The sequence below is a fragment of the Petromyzon marinus genome, chromosome 9 (genome assembly GCF_048934315.1).
Source record: "Petromyzon marinus isolate PM22_M1 ecotype Great Lakes invasive population chromosome 9, UKy_Petmar_22M1.pri1.0, whole genome shotgun sequence".
Taxonomy (NCBI): Eukaryota; Metazoa; Chordata; class Hyperoartia; order Petromyzontiformes; family Petromyzontidae; genus Petromyzon; species Petromyzon marinus.
In genome coordinates this window covers 1,212,092-1,228,220 of record NC_133675.1, presented here as the reverse complement: position 1 = coordinate 1,228,220, position 16,129 = coordinate 1,212,092, and the positions used below count along the sequence as shown (strand labels likewise).

General features: G+C 52.4%; 2 protein-coding genes across 8 annotated transcripts in view; one reads left to right on the top strand and one right to left on the bottom strand.

Annotated features, from left to right (window-relative positions):
• Nucleotides 1-8,094, top strand: part of ADD1 (adducin 1) — a 21,389-nt gene extending 13,295 nt beyond the window's left edge. For 2 of the 4 annotated variants that reach the window (XM_032950917.2, XM_076065797.1), the window contains 7 exons: nt 122-298; nt 806-1,141; nt 3,258-3,383; nt 3,733-3,822; nt 3,935-4,088; nt 4,605-4,682; nt 5,938-8,094. In XM_032950917.2, the coding sequence (XP_032806808.1) occupies nt 122-298; nt 806-1,141; nt 3,258-3,383; nt 3,733-3,822; nt 3,935-4,088; nt 4,605-4,682; nt 5,938-6,323 (1,347 nt within the window). In that variant the 3' untranslated portion in view covers nt 6,324-8,094. Of the gene's footprint in view, nt 1-121; nt 299-805; nt 1,142-3,257; nt 3,384-3,732; nt 3,823-3,934; nt 4,089-4,604; nt 4,683-5,275; nt 5,310-5,937 lie in introns of all 4 variants that reach the window. The other 2 variants (XM_032950919.2, XM_032950918.2) reach the window with 2 other exon arrangements.
• SLC75A1 (solute carrier family 75 member 1) lies at nt 7,867-16,129 on the bottom strand. Of its 4 annotated transcripts, XM_032950921.2 has the most exons (14): nt 16,012-16,125; nt 15,510-15,747; nt 13,840-13,981; nt 13,603-13,699; nt 13,381-13,484; nt 12,714-12,869; nt 12,437-12,622; nt 10,415-10,523; nt 10,119-10,230; nt 9,750-9,858; nt 9,572-9,662; nt 8,922-8,969; nt 8,728-8,817; nt 7,867-8,541 (listed from the first exon to the last, which is right to left on the bottom strand). In XM_032950921.2, the coding sequence occupies exons 3-14, from the start codon at nt 13,978-13,980 to the stop codon at nt 8,432-8,434; spliced, it is 1,353 nt and encodes a 450-aa protein (XP_032806812.1). In that variant the 5' UTR covers nt 13,981; nt 15,510-15,747; nt 16,012-16,125; the 3' UTR covers nt 7,867-8,431. The 4 variants fall into 4 exon arrangements, with proteins under 4 accessions (XP_032806812.1, XP_075921913.1, XP_032806811.1 ...); XM_076065798.1 differs by having other exon boundaries at nt 15,487-16,128; XM_032950920.2 differs by having other exon boundaries at nt 15,510-16,128.

The following is a 16,129-nucleotide window of genomic DNA, read 5'->3' as shown; positions in this document are numbered from 1 at the left end:
TGCCGGGCCTATGGCCGGTGTTGCATCTGGACACGCTGTGGCCCCACGCAGCCAATGCGTGCCCCCACCAAGACTCAGCGGTTCACTCCCCCATGCCCCCCACCCCCTTTTCCTCCGACAGGTGCGCACGCTTGCTAGTGCCGGAAGTGTCGACAACGTGATCCTGCTCGATGAGGAGAAGCTGCGGGTGCGTACGCAAGGGATCGTCACTCATGGCAACGTGAACATGGCTGGTTTACACACGTGGGGCGTCGGGGAGCAGGAGCTGGAGGCATTGATGCGCATGATGGACAGCATGGTGAGTCCCGGGGGCGAGGGCAAGCGGAGCGGACGAAGCAACAGTGGATGACCTAAAGTAGATCCTAGAGGACAAATAATCCCACAATGAAATCCACTACCAACATTTTATAATGTTACTCATATAATTAAGGCCCCTTGGTATTAGGTGCAGTCTCCAACTCTTATGCACTCTATCCCTGGCTTCTGTCTTTTTTTGAGGAAGATGGGCCATTGGCTGATGCGCCATTGCCCGATATGTTTCCATGGTGTCAATTGATGCATATCAAACATTTAATGACACTCATCCATAACTTAGATTTCTACTGCACTTAAAACTGAAACATACATTTGTGCCGATGTGTGTCCTCTTCATAAGCGGAATTGTTTTCTGTATGAGATGGAGTTCGCAGTGCGGATCAAAATGTACAATTGATCGTGCGGATTTGTTTACATATTACATAGGGGACAGAACGTCTGGGCTGATATGGCGCTGTGTGTCCGCTTGTGTATGTGTGCGCATGTGCAGGGCTACCGTACAGGTTACGCGTATAGAAATCCCGTAATGAGGGAGCGCCCGCGCCAGCGCGGCGAGGTGGAAATCCCAGCCACCTCGTTTGGGCTCGATGATGACTCTATGGTGCACTCGCCGCTCAAGTTGCTGGCCGCGCGTCAGCAGCGCGACAAGACTCGCTGGCTTAACTCGCCCAATGCCTACATGCGCGTGGAGGTCACGCAGGACCAGCGCAACGGAGCGGGCGCCCCCAAGACTAAGGTGTGGGCGCCCAACACACACCGAACCCCCGCGCTGGCGTCCTCCCTCTCCTCCGGTGTCTGCGTGCCCAGCTGTATCACAAACTGCTTGGTCTGTTCCTCTCTACAACTTGTTACACTTTGCTTGTGCTACTAGTGCTTCTGCTGATGCTGGTCCGTCTTGGTGGTGTCACTGTGAGCTTGGCCGCTGGTAGAGTGGAGGCACGGGGTGAAGGGACGGGCTCCATGTCTGAGAGGTAGTTTACATTGCTTGGTGTGTGCTCATCCATAATATAAGCGCCGCCTTGGCTGCCAGTGCCAATTGTTTTCGGCAAATTAGCGCTGTCACATTGTGTCCTGTCCGTAATCCTGGAGCTAACCCATGCCCTACACCTAATCTTAACCATAGCCCTAACCCAAACACTCACATGATCCCCATATTCTAACCTGAGCTCTAACCCAAGCCAGCGATAGCCCTCTTGGTCCCCCCCCCCACAGCCTCGAGTGAGGTGAGTTTTTGCTCCCGTGTCCAATGCCCTCGTTAGTAACGAGAACATATGTTAATGTTTATGACGGTTTGTGCCCTCGCCACTGCTGAATGGAACTTTTTTAAACTTGACCCAACTCATCGGGATGACCCTCGCCCCACCGTACGATGCCATCGGATCGGGGTAGCGGCTCGGCCTTGCCTTCTCTCCACCGGTGGTGCCGTGAATACGCCGCTTGGCTTTGCCGTCTTGTGACCCCGAGAGTGACTGCAAGTGAGGGCTATTTGCCAGCTGCTTGCCCGCACGCTCATCTTGCCCTCTGTGCACCCTCGGGTATATTTTTGTTTCATTGTTTCAGTTTCTTTTTAATGAGTGCATTGTAAAGCTTGCATGTCATAATTTCTCTATTAAGATACTGTGGTCTCGTAATTTCGATTCTGGTTTAGATGTGGGGGCTTCGGGCATGTACAGCGAGCCCTCGTGAGAAGGCAAATCGAAGATCCTGCATCTTTGGTCAATCTTTGTGTTTCACTTCTGTGTTTTTATGTTTTTTTTCTGTTATGTTTGCATTATGTTCCGTTTACCCTTGCTCGTGCCCAAGTGTGCGTGGTCGTGGTGGTGTCCTGCATGTGGGGGGGAGGTTCCGTGTTCCCACCCGTGCAGGCAACTCCCCTCCCACTCTCTTCCTCTGTGCTCTCCGTCCATCTCTACTTCCTCTTTCCCTCCCTCTTCCCAACATCTTTCTCCTGTCACTGCCTCTTGCTCTCTCTCCTGCTATCGCCACCTTTCTCTCTCCCCCTCTCACTACTTTCACTTTCTCTTTCTTACACCCTCTCCTCTGGCTACTTGTGCTTCACTCTTCCTGTTGCCTCTCCCCCCTCGTGCCCTCACATGGGGCTGGGGCCCCTCTAGGCTTGCAGTGCTTGAATAGGCAAAGGCTCTTACTGCACTATTTTATTCACATGGCCTGGCTGGCCTGGCTGACCCACTTGTCAGAAAAAAATCAGGCAGAGATAACCACCGCACGGGCCCCGAGCACGTGGCCAGGAGGACAACGCGGGGTGGCGAGGGCAGGGCCTGCACGCGTGGGCGGGGCCGAGGGGGGGGGCGGGGTTGCATGGCGGCCGTGTTGCCCCCCGCCCCTTCCCCGCATGGGTGTCGCTGTGCTCGTTATTACCGTCGGTGCAGTTCGCCGATGTCCGATGATGCGTTGCTGTGCCGCGTGTTCTAACGCGCGCCGTGTTTTGCAGGTGCTCGAAGCCGTTTAAGTAGTGGGGACGTCGTCTCGGGGCGCTGTAATGCGCGCTCAGCGGCACGATAGGCGTTGTGCCTCTGACCGGACACTGCGAGCCCAAGCTTTATTCAGTATTCACATAAAATGCAGCATGACAATCATAATATCTATACCACTTCAGTTTTTTTTTTATTATCTTTCATTTATGTGCATGCTTGCTAAAAGCAACGATGGCTCGAGATTGTAATCCTGTAATAGCTTCCTTCTCGCCTGTTGCTTCGTATTTTGAAATTATCGAAATAATTGGCAAGTCATCACCAGACGGAGTCGGCCCTCATGGCTGCTGGTGGAGCGAGGTTTAGGTTCGTCCCGTGCAGAGTTGGCCGGTCAGCACGAGGCACGCAGGATGCACGGCGGTGGGGCCCACGCGCCCTTTGGCACGCACGGCACGCTGTTTTGTGTGCGCAGTAATGCTCACCTCAGCCGCCCCCCTGGCTGCCGCACAGTGGCTCAAGGCGGAAGATCCACCCAAGGGCGCTGGGGGGGGCGGTGCCCCCCTCAAGGTTGAAGACAGCAACATGTTTGTGCCTCTTGGCACCGACCCACGGGAGGTGCTGGAGACACGCAACAAGGTATGCCATCTCTGTCACGTAAACACGGACGTGTGCCTGTGTGCGTATGCCAGTGTACCTGCGTGCATATACGCAGGTGATACATTTACTAGTCATTTTGGTAAGTGTAACCCATAGCCGAGTGACATCACCACTAAGTGGTGAATGGTGGTGGTTGTTGTATGCTTGTTTGTGGTTTAGTGTGCGAGTGTGTACGACAGTCAGTGAATATTCCAGCAGTCCTGCACACGTGCAACTCGTGACATCTTTGTTTGCAAAGCCAGTTTGGGTGAAGCGTTGTGTCCTTCTGTTTTTCCCACACCCAACATTGAACATCCCCCCCACCCCACGCCGGTGCGCGTGTGTACAGATCCGTGAGCACTACCGGCACGACGTGAAGACAGCGGGGCCACAGTCCCAGCTCCTGTGTGGTGCCGTCATCGAGCGACCCCAGGGCCAGGTCAGGCGCTGGCTTGCGGTTTCCTGAACGCGTGATGCCACGTTCACGCTGCTCGTGTGTGATCGCGATGGGGAGGGGGGGGTTGTTGCTGATGGTGCTTCGTTGCGTGCAGGAGGTGCTGGCGGCATCGAAGGCCATCATCGTTAAGGAGTTTCAAACTGACGTGAAGCTGACGGCGCCGCCAAACCCCTTCCGCAAGTCGTGCGAGCGCGAGATCGAGGAGTACCGGCGGGAGGTGGAAAGCAAGCAGCAACCTGGCGGCGCAGGTGGGAAACCCATCATCTCCATTGCTGTGGCCACTCGGTTATTTAGGCACACGGATGACAAAAGCATGTAAAGGTGCATGCTGAGAATGACACTGAGACTCTTTGCAATGCCTCGATCAGAAAAAAAACACGTTAGACACATGGTAATCGCCGTTAAAAAAGAGTGTGCCGGGCAGGATACACCGTGAGCAAGAATGGTAGCAAAAGTGAATGACGGAGTGACAGCCAAATGAGGGAAACGCCTCTCGAAAGGACGTACTTCACAGATGGAGTGATCAAATCAGTTCCCGTGTAGGAGCTGGATGGATTTTTACGTCGCGGGATTGTGAGGGGGATGGCTTGGGGAGATCCTTATCCAGCAGTGGATTATAGCCGATAATAAGTAAATAAAGCCTTGCATATCTGGCGTTCTAACTGTGTGACAGTCACGTGTAAAAGCATTTGTTAAATAAATAGCCGATGATGGCAGGAACTGATGCATCACTTGTTGGCCCCGTGTGACGCTTCGCCTGGCAGACTTGAACGAGAGGCACGAGGAGCAAGTCGAGGAGAAGGCCCCAGCGCCACCGGCCACGCCTCCCAAGCAGGCCGACGGTACCACACGCACGCCCACACGCGGCCTCACGCCTTGCTACTGCGCGCACCTTTGTACTGCACACCCTCAATCCAACAAATACCCAACGCATACCCCGACATGCATCTGACACGCGTGTACACGGCTTGCCTGTGACATGCAAAATTCCCGCTCGTCACTGACCATTCTCAAAAGTGCACAATTTAATTGCAGACAACGCATTTGATAGGGACGGTTGTGATGTGTTGTGCCAGTGATACGTGAAGCTCTTTGTTTGCTGTGTTGTTTCATCACCAGGGCCCCCAGATTGTGTCATTGCCACTGATGGAAAAAAATGTCGATTGCGAATTTCCCAAAAATCTGGGGCCCCACACATACTCCTGAGTCGTCATTATTGTTGTTTGAACGTCGCTGGTTCAAGATGTATGTTATTCAACACCTCAGAATCGGTGTGCACCTTACTAAAGCATGTGTGTATACTTGTGACGGTGGTGGCATGCTTGTGATGGCGGTGATGTGAGCGTACTCAAACTGACCTCTGATGTGCCCCCCCATGCTTGTCTTGTCTCCCTCCAACCGCCATCCTTTTGCTTGCATTGCTACTCGCACTCAGGAGCACAGCCCAGTAGGGAGTTCTTGTTGGAGTAGTAAGTATGGCGCGTGCCACTTGTTACTCTCAAAAGGTGTGTCTCGTTCATTGGCTAATCCACGGCCAGAGGAGGGCAAAGCAACCCTCCACTCTCCTTTTACCTGGGGCCCCCCATGGTGAAGCGAGATGTGACAATGGCACCGTCGCCGAATATAATCCACGTGTCGTTCCCCCCCCCCCCCGTGCGTGGATTGGCCACGGGCCCTCCCTCGCAGAGCAGTGCCCTGGCACGTGATTTGCCAGCATTTGCGGCACACGCCACAGGGGGGTTCGTGCGATGGTGGTGCGGTGGTGGTTACTCAAATGAAGGCCGAGCAGAAATTTTACTTGAAATTTACATTCCTGTGTGATCTTGGCATATCCAACCCAGGTTTCCTTGAAACCATTTTACATTTCCCAACAAAATCCGGCAAGAGGTGTGATCAAACTGTTTTGAGAACAAAATGCAAAGGAGCATTTACCTGGGATCTCCGGGTATAAATATATTGTGATAACAAGACTGTGATTGAATTGTAAAATGCACGTTGACGGTAACGTCACGTTCTCAAAACTCTCCCGATTGCCCCTTGTGCCAGAGGCTCGAGGCATTCGAACAGAGATGGTAACTGCGTGCGCTGCCCATGCAGGTCAAGACAAACCTTCCGAGGCGTGGGAGCCCAGCGCTGCCCAGGCCCCTGGAGACTCCCAGCCCCAGCTCCAGCCCCAGCTCCATCCCAAGCCTCACACCCTGCCAAAGCCACAGCCAGCTCACAGCGACACCCAGGCGCACTCCCTCACACTGCCCTCGGCGGCCACGCCGCCTGCTGCCCAGCACGATGAGGGCACCGACGAGGAGGCGCTGTCGAAACGCTTGAGCAGCGTTTCGGTCGAGGGGGGTGGCGCCTCCAGCCCTGGCGAGGAGGCCTCCCCTGAGGCCTCCCCGGCCAAATCGCCCTCCAAGAAGAAGAAGAAATTCCGCACACCCTCCTTTCTTGCCAAGATGAACAAGAAGAAGGAGAAGGCTGAGGCCTGAGGTGGGAGTGTGTCGGCCTGTGAGGGAGGCGATGCTCACGGGGCTCATGCCCCACGGTCGGGCGCCGCCTCCCAGGGGGGAAGCATCATCGCATCGTACTGCGCTTCTTTTAAAACTGCAGTTCGCGACAACGCTCACGTTAACTCATGTTTTTGTACTGTACCTAGAGAAACTCATTGTTATGCTTACGTTTTACTTAATCCTGATAACTGGCAATTTTTAAGCTGTGACAAAAACATTAGGTATTTATAGCGAAAGGCAGTCAGTGTTAGAGCCTTGAGTAGTGTGTAGTGACGTGTAGCTGTGCGTCTGTGTAGTGTGGTTGCGCTTTCGTGGTTTTAACTCTGCTGCTTAGCAGCGCTCGGTCTGGTGGGGCAGCTCCAGAGCCACAAGACCCCTCGTCCGCATGGAATGGCGACGGTGAGAGGGATCCGGTGCTGTCCCCCTGTGCCAGCCTTCTCGGCCGGTGCGGTAATGAGTGGCCAGTGCATGGAGGCGCCCCGAGCAGGCCAAATTAAACAACTCAATTCTGCAGCCCCTGTCGTAGTGGCCTGAAAGAAGCCATCTCATGTCAAGTTATTTTTGCTTTTTATTCTCTTTAAGTTGAAATTTGTATTACTATCTAGGATAGATGAATTTTTAATAATATTAAACAAAATGCTGCTTATTTAGCGACGCGTAACATTGCTGCAAAATCCGTTTTACGACTATTAACATCGAGACTGGCCATTCATAGCTTAACCTCAGCTGGGGTGTGAATTTAATGACCAGGAGAGTGTTCACGTTGACCACTAGGATTTCTGTGCAGTGTAGAGCAGCGAGGGGGGCAGCAATGGCTGCTGTGGCAGCGGAGCGTAGGGTGGAGTTTGTTGCGTTCTGAGCCGAAAAAAAGCATTTGCCCTCTCGTTGGATTTGCCACTTAGTACAGCACAGCTGTGCTCGTACTTGTGTAGTAACAGAGTTGTCGATAGACAGGCTTGTGTTGTCACCCGTCTGTACAGCCCTGTCATGTGCACAGGTTATAACCAGCGCTGCAGTGCAAAATACTGCTTCTCTGAAAAATTATGCAGCAGTTCTAACCTCATCCCTAATATCAACCCTATCCTGTTTGTGTGTATGGTTTACACCACAGTCATTAGCATACCCGCGTTGCGATTGCCTGACACTATATTCTGAAGGGCGTTTTTTTCTTTCACGAGGACATCGTGTGTGTACAGCTGCACTTGACCCTGAAGGCGTCTCGCGACCCGGTGGCAGAGAAACGCTGGCAAATGCGGCGCTGTGAAGTCGTGCTGCCGTGAAATTGCTCCTGAAGGGGCAATCTTCTCCGTCCATGGGAACAGCAATCCCATTGGACCGGATCCCACAGTTCCAGGGATTCTTAGGGTTACAGTCCCACAATGGTCATGTGACTCAAGGACCACCGGTATGCCTGGTAGAAGGCCCAAGTACCTGGTAGAAGGCCCAAGTACCTGGAGGAGTCCTGCCTTTGGCCACATGCAGCTCTCGGTATACTCAAATATGCATTTCGTTGAGACTGGAATGGCTTTTAAACCTGGTTTTAATTAAGAGTGGAATAAACATGTGTGTTTTAGAATATCCAAGTTGTCAGCACAGGCTGTCTCTTCGCTCAGTCTAGGACTGACCAGTACATTCATCTCCATAGCACTAATGCCATTTTTTCATTACGTAGCTCATTGATAGTACATATAAAAGCAAGTATTAACTTGTAACAGCTTATACTTGTATGAAATAAACAAAATAAAATGTACTGCATGTATGGTAATCGCTACTGAGCTCGGTGCCAGTCGTGCTCACTTATGGAGGAGTATTTACTGAATCTGCCGCTCTGACAGGATGCCATCTCAAGAGGCGCCACGGTATCGTTACATAAAAAAAAGTTACTGCACTTATAATTCAACTGTAGCAAAGGCACGACACAACACTGCCGTGGGCCAGGACTACCAGCTGCAGCCCCTCCGTCCTGCTCCATTTACTACTTGGATTCTGTTTTTTTTTAAAGGCTTCGGATCATGTTGCGGTACAGTTGCGGTACAGCTGCGTCACCACAGGAGTGTGTGCTGTGGCAGATGTGGGTGGTAGCGTCTTCAGTTGGATTTCTTGGCAGAAGGGCGCAGGCCACACAGCAGCAGCACAGGGAGGAGAAAGAGGAACGCTCCGGTGGTGAAGCACACACGTGCGCCCGTGCCCCAGAAAGCTGCAAACACGCGCACAGCCACACACGAGAAGCTAGAACTGGAAAACGGCATTACGGGCACCACACACCGCCCCATGACGCAGATCACTGTGTTGTCGCCGCCGCACGCCATCTCTGACTGTCGGTAGCCATGTGTGGAATGCGGAGCACGTTGGACAGCGAAGTGTGATCGTGTGCAAGTCTCACCCGAGGCAGCAAGTACAGGGCCCAGAGCTCTGGCGAGGGAGCCCAGGCTGCGCAGGATGCCCATGAGCACCCCCTTCTGGCTGGGAGAACCTGCACACGCACAGCAGTCAAACGCAAAACCACTCGTCCCTGTGTGTCACGTGGCAGAGCAGGCGTGGCACGGTGCGTCTCGTCTGTGCGTGTGTTCGGCTCACCGTAGGAGGCAACAGCAGTGGTGAGGCAGGGCACAACAGTGGCCGAGGCTGGAAGACGGCACACACGGGGAGATGATACACACCACACAGTGAGACTTGGGAGACATGCATGAGAGCTCCAATCCTGGGTAGAACAGTTTGTAGGTGCACTTAGGGGTGGGGTCCTGGAAGTGGTGGTGCAATTCACCATGGCGATTTGGTGAATTGTTGCAATTGAGGGTCGTGATTTGATTCTATATTTTTTTTTACATCAAGGTAACGGGAGTAGCTGCAGGCCATGTGAACCCATTATACCACACGCACACACATCTATAAACATGGATTATTGCACGATTCCATGAATGTATCGTGAGCTTAAGCCAGGAGTTGGCAACCTGCGGCTCCGGAACCGCATGTGGCTCTTTACGGACTGCTTCAGAACATAATGTGTGTGTACGTATGTACATATTCACATGCATTGCGGCTCTTCAAATACTGAGTTTTGTACTGAATTTGAAAAAAGTTGCTGCTCTTGTTATTTTGGTTGCCGACCCCTGGCTTAAGTGATATGAATGATCAGGTTCCTCGCGTCTGATAATGGTGCAATTGTAATGCTGAGTATCATTGTAAGGGTGGGATACGGACTGGCGTACACAGCTGTGCGGTCTCACCAAATGCATAGAGCAGCAGCCCGACGTAGAGCACGGGCAGCGTGGGGGCCCAGCCAATCAGGATGAATGCCGGGATGAGCAGCAGCAGCGCCTGAAGCGGATGGGGAGGAGCGTTAAAAAAAAGCAGTTGGCGAGTGACGTGACATGGGAACATGCGTGCAGTTGCATAAATACTCACCCTCTGAACTACGGCCATCTCTCTCCCTGGGGAAAGTCTCCGCACGTATCCTCCCTGGATGATCACCATGGCAACTCCAACCGCAAACAGCATCTTGCCCTGCTGCATGCTGGGAGAAAACAACCCACCGGCTGCTCTGGCCTGCTGGGCAGTGAAGGGTGATGGATGTGCGTGTGTTTGGCTAGTCCATTTTAAGTAGGCACTAGGCCATTGAGACTACAATACAATCGCAACATTGGAGATTAAATGTGAAGTCATTGTAAGGAAAATGAAGCCAACTGCGGGAAATTAAAAGGTAATAAACGGTACACTGAGATAGAAACAGGTGCGAGTGCGGGAGGTCGTATGGCCGTGGGTGAGTGTCGGTACCGTGTGAAGTTGAAGCGTGTGTGCGTCAGGAAGCCGAGATTATACTCGAGCCCTGAGTACAGGAAGATATACAGGAAGTAGATGACCCCAAGCCTCCGCAGCGACACCACATCTGGAAATAATCGGCACCACGTGAGTTCATTATGAGCAATTTAAATGATTAATGCTGGCAAAAATCCGCATGGAACGTTCGGCGAAATTTAGAACTGCCATGATCTGTGAGTCCAATGAGAGACAGAGAAAGGGCTTTGGAAGGGGGGGGGGCGGACATTGTGCCAACGGAGGCCGCGTCTTACCTTTATGGGGGGCTTCTCTGCCGGTCTCCTGCACGGCCGAGAAGCGGAAGAGAGCGACGGGGTTGAAGAGATGAGAGCTGCCCTTGATCCCCGACAGCACAGATGGGACCTAGGGGTCACGGGCAGGAGCGGGCTAAGAATGTCTCGGCATACGCACACGATGTTCTCAAGATATTGTTTATTCTATATAACTTCATATAACCCAGGTTGCCTTTGCTAAATTATGATTCAACTTGGTTGCCCAGAAAAGCCTCGGTCTTGACTTATTTTTCAGACGGTCATGTTTTTGCAGTAGGGACAATGATTTATTTGATTTCCAATTAATTAATTAGATATTTTTGTTTGTTTATTGGGAGCATGCCACCTGCACAGTGGTCGATTTTAAAGAGAGGCAATGTGCTTTAACGGGTTAATTTTATCTGGTTAAATAAAGAAGACTGACGAAATGAGATGCTCGGTGAGGGAAGCGAGTTGGGATGGATGAGAGTGGCTAAAGCCTGTGACTGCCGACTGCTTCATAAGCCACTTTGTAAGGCTATCATTTGTCGCCAGGATCCTTCTTTGCCTGGTAGGATGGGGATGGTTTAGTTTTGTGTGTTTTTGGGCGATTTGTTTGCCTTTTCCTGTACGACTCGTATTTTTCTATTGTAACGTTCTTACCGGCCCCTACTGGACATCTATGAAAAAAGCTTTATAGCTCATCAGATTCCTCCAGTATAAATACATATTCTGATTCGTCACCCCACCACCAACCGATTAATGCCCATATCACTCGCGGGCGCCGCCTTGCAGGGATCAAACAAGTACTCCCCCTACTGACTCAATCGCCATGATTGAACTCGAGCACATTATTTTACGACCTGTTTTTTTACATTTTCATTGTATTCCTTTTTTATATAAATGTGTACCGTTTTGTTTGCTACATTTGCCTAAATGTAACGCTGCTTCACACCATCGCCATTCCTTACAGTCCTCTGATGCCATAATTGATGTAACTCCTTCAAGTGAACTTATATCCTTTTAGGCACATTCCATCACCAGTCTTGTCCATCAGCACTCATCTTTTCTAGAGGTGTTTCCTGCCTAAACCCAATCGTTCCTGAAGTCAACAAGATATGTATAAAATGCATCTTGTTCCACGTGTTCCTTTTGCTGTCGCTCATCATTTTGATCAATCTACCTTCAATATTTGCTTTTGACATACTATTCAGCTAATTTATTTTCTTTTTACGTCACTTACCGAAAGAACCAAAGAGTAATTTCTGCAGTCACGAAAGCTTCAAATCAAGTTTTTATTCAGCTGTGTCTTGCAGTTATGTCCCTCCGGCAATATTCCTTCAGCACATTTGTTCTGCATTAATTGTTTTTGCTAATATATATTTTCAGTAAAAGTTTTGCAGCTGAGTCATGACAGCCATTTAATACATTTTCTTTGAGGGTTTTCAATCTATTCTTTAATATCAATACATTATCCTAACTCACGAACTACATTTTTGATAACTGTTTTGTTTTTGTCTGTAATTATCATCGTCTCCTCTCTGACTTAACCTGACATTTGACTTGCATCTCACCAGCCTGTGACCACTTCCTGTGTTTACATTTATGAGGACAGAGACACATCTGACAAACTGGGGGTTGTCTGTGAGAAGCCAATTTCATGTCTAATTTCACCATTTAGGATTCTCCATGTCCATTTTTTTGCCTACTTATTTTTCAGAGGTCTTAATTTGCATATCAGTTACACAAGTGGTAAATAATTGAGTGTAAGAATGCATTTTAACCAATGCATCGATGCATGGTTACATGCCTAATGCCTTCACAGTTGGCTAATTTGCCTTTTCTAGGACTTGGGTGCCGGATGCGACCATTCTGGGCATAGGACTGCCTAGTCCTATATTCTTGCAATGCTTCCCTCCTGCAGCATTGCCACTGGTGGACAGATTGTGACCGGGAAGGATCTCCTTTCTCCATCGTCCCTTCCTCTCTCCAAACCTCCCATCGTTCCTGCTCCCTACCACTTACCCTCCGAGCGGGCGGCAGGGTTTCGGGCAGGAGCAGCGCCAGGAAGACAATGTCACTGGCGGCGAAGGCGGCAGCGAGCAGCGCCGGCATAAAGAAAAGGGCACCGTGGCTGCCTGTACCAGCCAACGCAGCCCCCAGCGGCGGCCCGAACATGAAGCCAATAGAGAAGGCAGCGCCCACGAAAGCCTGCGGACACGTAAACACACGCACATGGGTACCAAGAGGGGCTCCTGCACTGTCCTCCAATGGCCTGCCCTGCCCGGCTGCCCTTTGTTACCATTCCCTTGCTGCGCTTGTGCAGGGGCAGGTCAGCAATGATAGCCGTGCTCAAGCTGATGTTGGCCTTGCTGGCACCGCCCAGGGCACGCGACACCAGGAAGAGGCCGAAGCTGTGAGACACGGCCCAGATGCCGTAAGATGCCAAGATTCCCACCTGTACGTATACACACACAACAGCCGCCAATCGTCACTCAGTGACGGTGATGTCGACAGTGCTTGTGCCAGGCTAGATACACTTTGAGATAATGTGAAGTTTTGAAGTCGTAGATGCACACACACCCACACGTGTACGCACGGGCATACTTGAACACTCCAATGCCTATGGTTAGTTAAAAATTAACCAGAATATATCCAATCGCATGGCAGGAGCCTGGGAATTTAAAATTGTATCTCTGTGCATAGCACAAGTTACATTTCATAATAATAGCTGTTTTAATCAGGAAATTCTCAATGAGAGAACTCCTTTTTAGGAGGATGATGCTATTTTGGTTTGTTTGGCCAATCGACTACTGCTGGGCAAGGTTTATCAGTACATGTCAAAGTGTTAACGCAACAAAGCAGACTCCCGGCTAAATCATGCCAGCCTATCTTTAAAATCTTTTGGCAAATACTTCTGAATGTTTACTCATCGCGCTGAGCAACATTAATTGTGTTTGAGACAGCACCATGGAGAGCAGCATCATGGAACGCCGCCCATAGCGGTCGGAGGCTGCTCCAAACAGGGGGCTCGACACGAACTGCAGCAGTGAGAAGAGGGACCCAATTAACCCTGGCGACACAAACGAGCACAGTCAGGTGGTGCTAGTGTGGTCATGCCAAATACAGAGGGCAAATGTGGAATCGTAGAGATGGCTTACGGCCGTGAACGTGGGCGTCTGCGCACTCACCGCCGAACAGTACGCTGTTGTGGCGTTCATGCTCAGGAATCCCAACAGTATCGGCAAACCAGTCAACTCCTTCCTGCAGCATCTGGTGCAACCCTCCCTGGCGCGACGCAACCCACAGGTAGAGTGAGGGCACGGGCTGGGCGAGGGTACAGTATTGCAAGTGCCAAAAGGTGCAGAAGGGGCAGGGCATGCGCCCCTGTCGGTTGAAAGGGTTAAAGGTGTGGTGGGCGCGGTTACCTGCTCTACGCTCCCGTAGTGGTCGAGCAGGGAGGGCAGCAGGGGCAGGATGAGCGTGAAGCCCAGAAGGTCGATAATGAGGGCCACAAATACCACGGTGATAACCCGGTCAGCCCAGCGATCCTCAACGTTCCCCTTCATCCTGACCGGCGGGTACACGCACAGACAGCAACGAGGACGGCTCTCTCCCCCTCCTCGCCCGCCAATGTCAATAAATATCACTGGCGCATGGAACCAATGTACCCCCTTGTCAACCAGCTCAAGTCCCCTCGAATGTTACAATCACTGACGCTCGCTAATGCCATGCCAGCGAGTGCGGGCTCGCCTCCCCGAACCGGCACCAAGGGCTCTCTCGGAGTCGAGGCGCGGCAGAGCAAACACATCGGACTTGACGAGTCACGCCCGTGCCTGGACCCAGGGCGGCCTCTGTGCAAACACATTTCCTGGTTGCTTCACGCCGTTTTAAACTAAAAAATATATTTTTATTTGACCAGGTAAAGTCCACTGAGCTGTATAGCTCTTTTTCAGAAGCGACCTGGCCACAAATTATAGCTCAACGAAGTGGCTTATCATGTGGAACTTTATAGCAGCCAGATACTCGAAACGCGTGTTGACTCTAAACGTGTGATATTGATTCCAAACGTGTGATATTGATTCTAAACGTGTGATATTGATTATAAACCTGTGATAATGATTCTAAACGTGTGATGATTCTAAACGTGGAGGAAAAAAAATCGGAGGACGCGGAGATAAAAAATCCACACGGCCACGGGGAGAGAGGGAGAGAGGGAGAGACACGCAGACTCCAAATATACAGCAGCAGGCGTCAGGGGCGGGATCGAACCCACAACCTCCTGTATACCAGGCAAGGTAGTTAACATCTCCTAGCCACCGTTGGCTTAATTAACCTTTGCTCTACGGTAAATGTGTTGTTCTGTCGAACACTGCCTCGCGCAGCGGTCAAGAGAGGAGACTGAACGCTCGGCCACATGGATCCCACGCGAGCGGAAACCGGTGACGGGGTAGCAGAGTGGACCTGGGGTAGCAGAGTGGACCTGGGGTAGCAGAGTGGACCTGGGGTAGCAGAGTGGACCTGGGGTAGCAGAGTGGACCTGGGGTAGCAGAGTGGACCTGGGGTAGCAGAGTGGACCTGGGGTAGCAGAGGGGGACCTGGGATAGCAGCGTGGACCTGAGGTAGCAGCGTGGACCTGGGGTAGCAGCGTGGACCTGGGGTAGCAGAGTGGACCTGGGGTAGCAGCATGGACCTGAGGTAGCAGAGTGGACCTGGGGTTGCAGAGTGGACCTAGGGTAGCAGAGTGGGCCTGGGGTAGCAGAGTGGACCTGGGGTAGCAGTGGACCTGGGGTAGCAGAGGTGGACCTGGGGTAGCAGAGTGGACCTGGGGTAGCAGAGTGGACCTGGGGTAGCAGAGTGGACCTGGGGTAGCAGAGGGGGACCTGGGGTAGCAGAGGGGGACCTGGGGTAGCAGAGGTGGACCTGGGGTAGCAGAGGTGGACCTGGGGTAGCAGAGTGGAGCTGGGGTAGCAGAGTGGAGCTGGGGTAGCTCAAGCCCCTCACCTCAACACAATCCATAAGCCCATTCAAATTCCTCACCTCACCCCAAACCACCCTCACCTCAACTCCCTCACCTCACTCAGCCCGATCGCCTCACCTCAAGCCTTGTGGCGACTCCAAGTCTCGGTCCGGGCAGTTGGCGGCGGGGAGGCCGTGAGCGGGGAGGCCGTGAGCGGGGCGGCCGGGATGGGAGTCCCCTCCGCGCCGGGTCTCTTATCCTCCCGTCTCTGCCGCGGGTCGGCGCGCGCTACCCCGACCCCGGCTCTTATCACAACGCCGGGGTCGGCAGGCTCCGGGGGAGCGGGTGGGGGTGCTGCTGCTGCTGCTGCCGCCGCCTTGATGTGTGGCGATCACGGCGGTGACGGATGTAACGACAGTGGTGAGGAGAGACTCACGCCGCCGCCGCCGCCGCACGTGTGAAGTCCCAGTGACAAATATTCGACGCGGAAGTTCCCTGCTTGGGTGAAACTCTGGAACCGCGAGCGCGAACAGGCGACCTCCCGGCCCTGGCGGGTCACCAGGGTCCCGAGCCCCGCACAATCACCGAGGCAATTACAACTCGCAGCCAACCAGTGGCTCACAACAAAGCCGCCAATTACCTGGGATTGCCGGCGTGACGCGACTTTGCGACTTGCCGACGGCTTCTCTCGAGCGCCGCCTCGCACTGATCCAGAGCCCCGCGTCCAGATGCACCCTCCCCACCCCCCACGGGCCGAT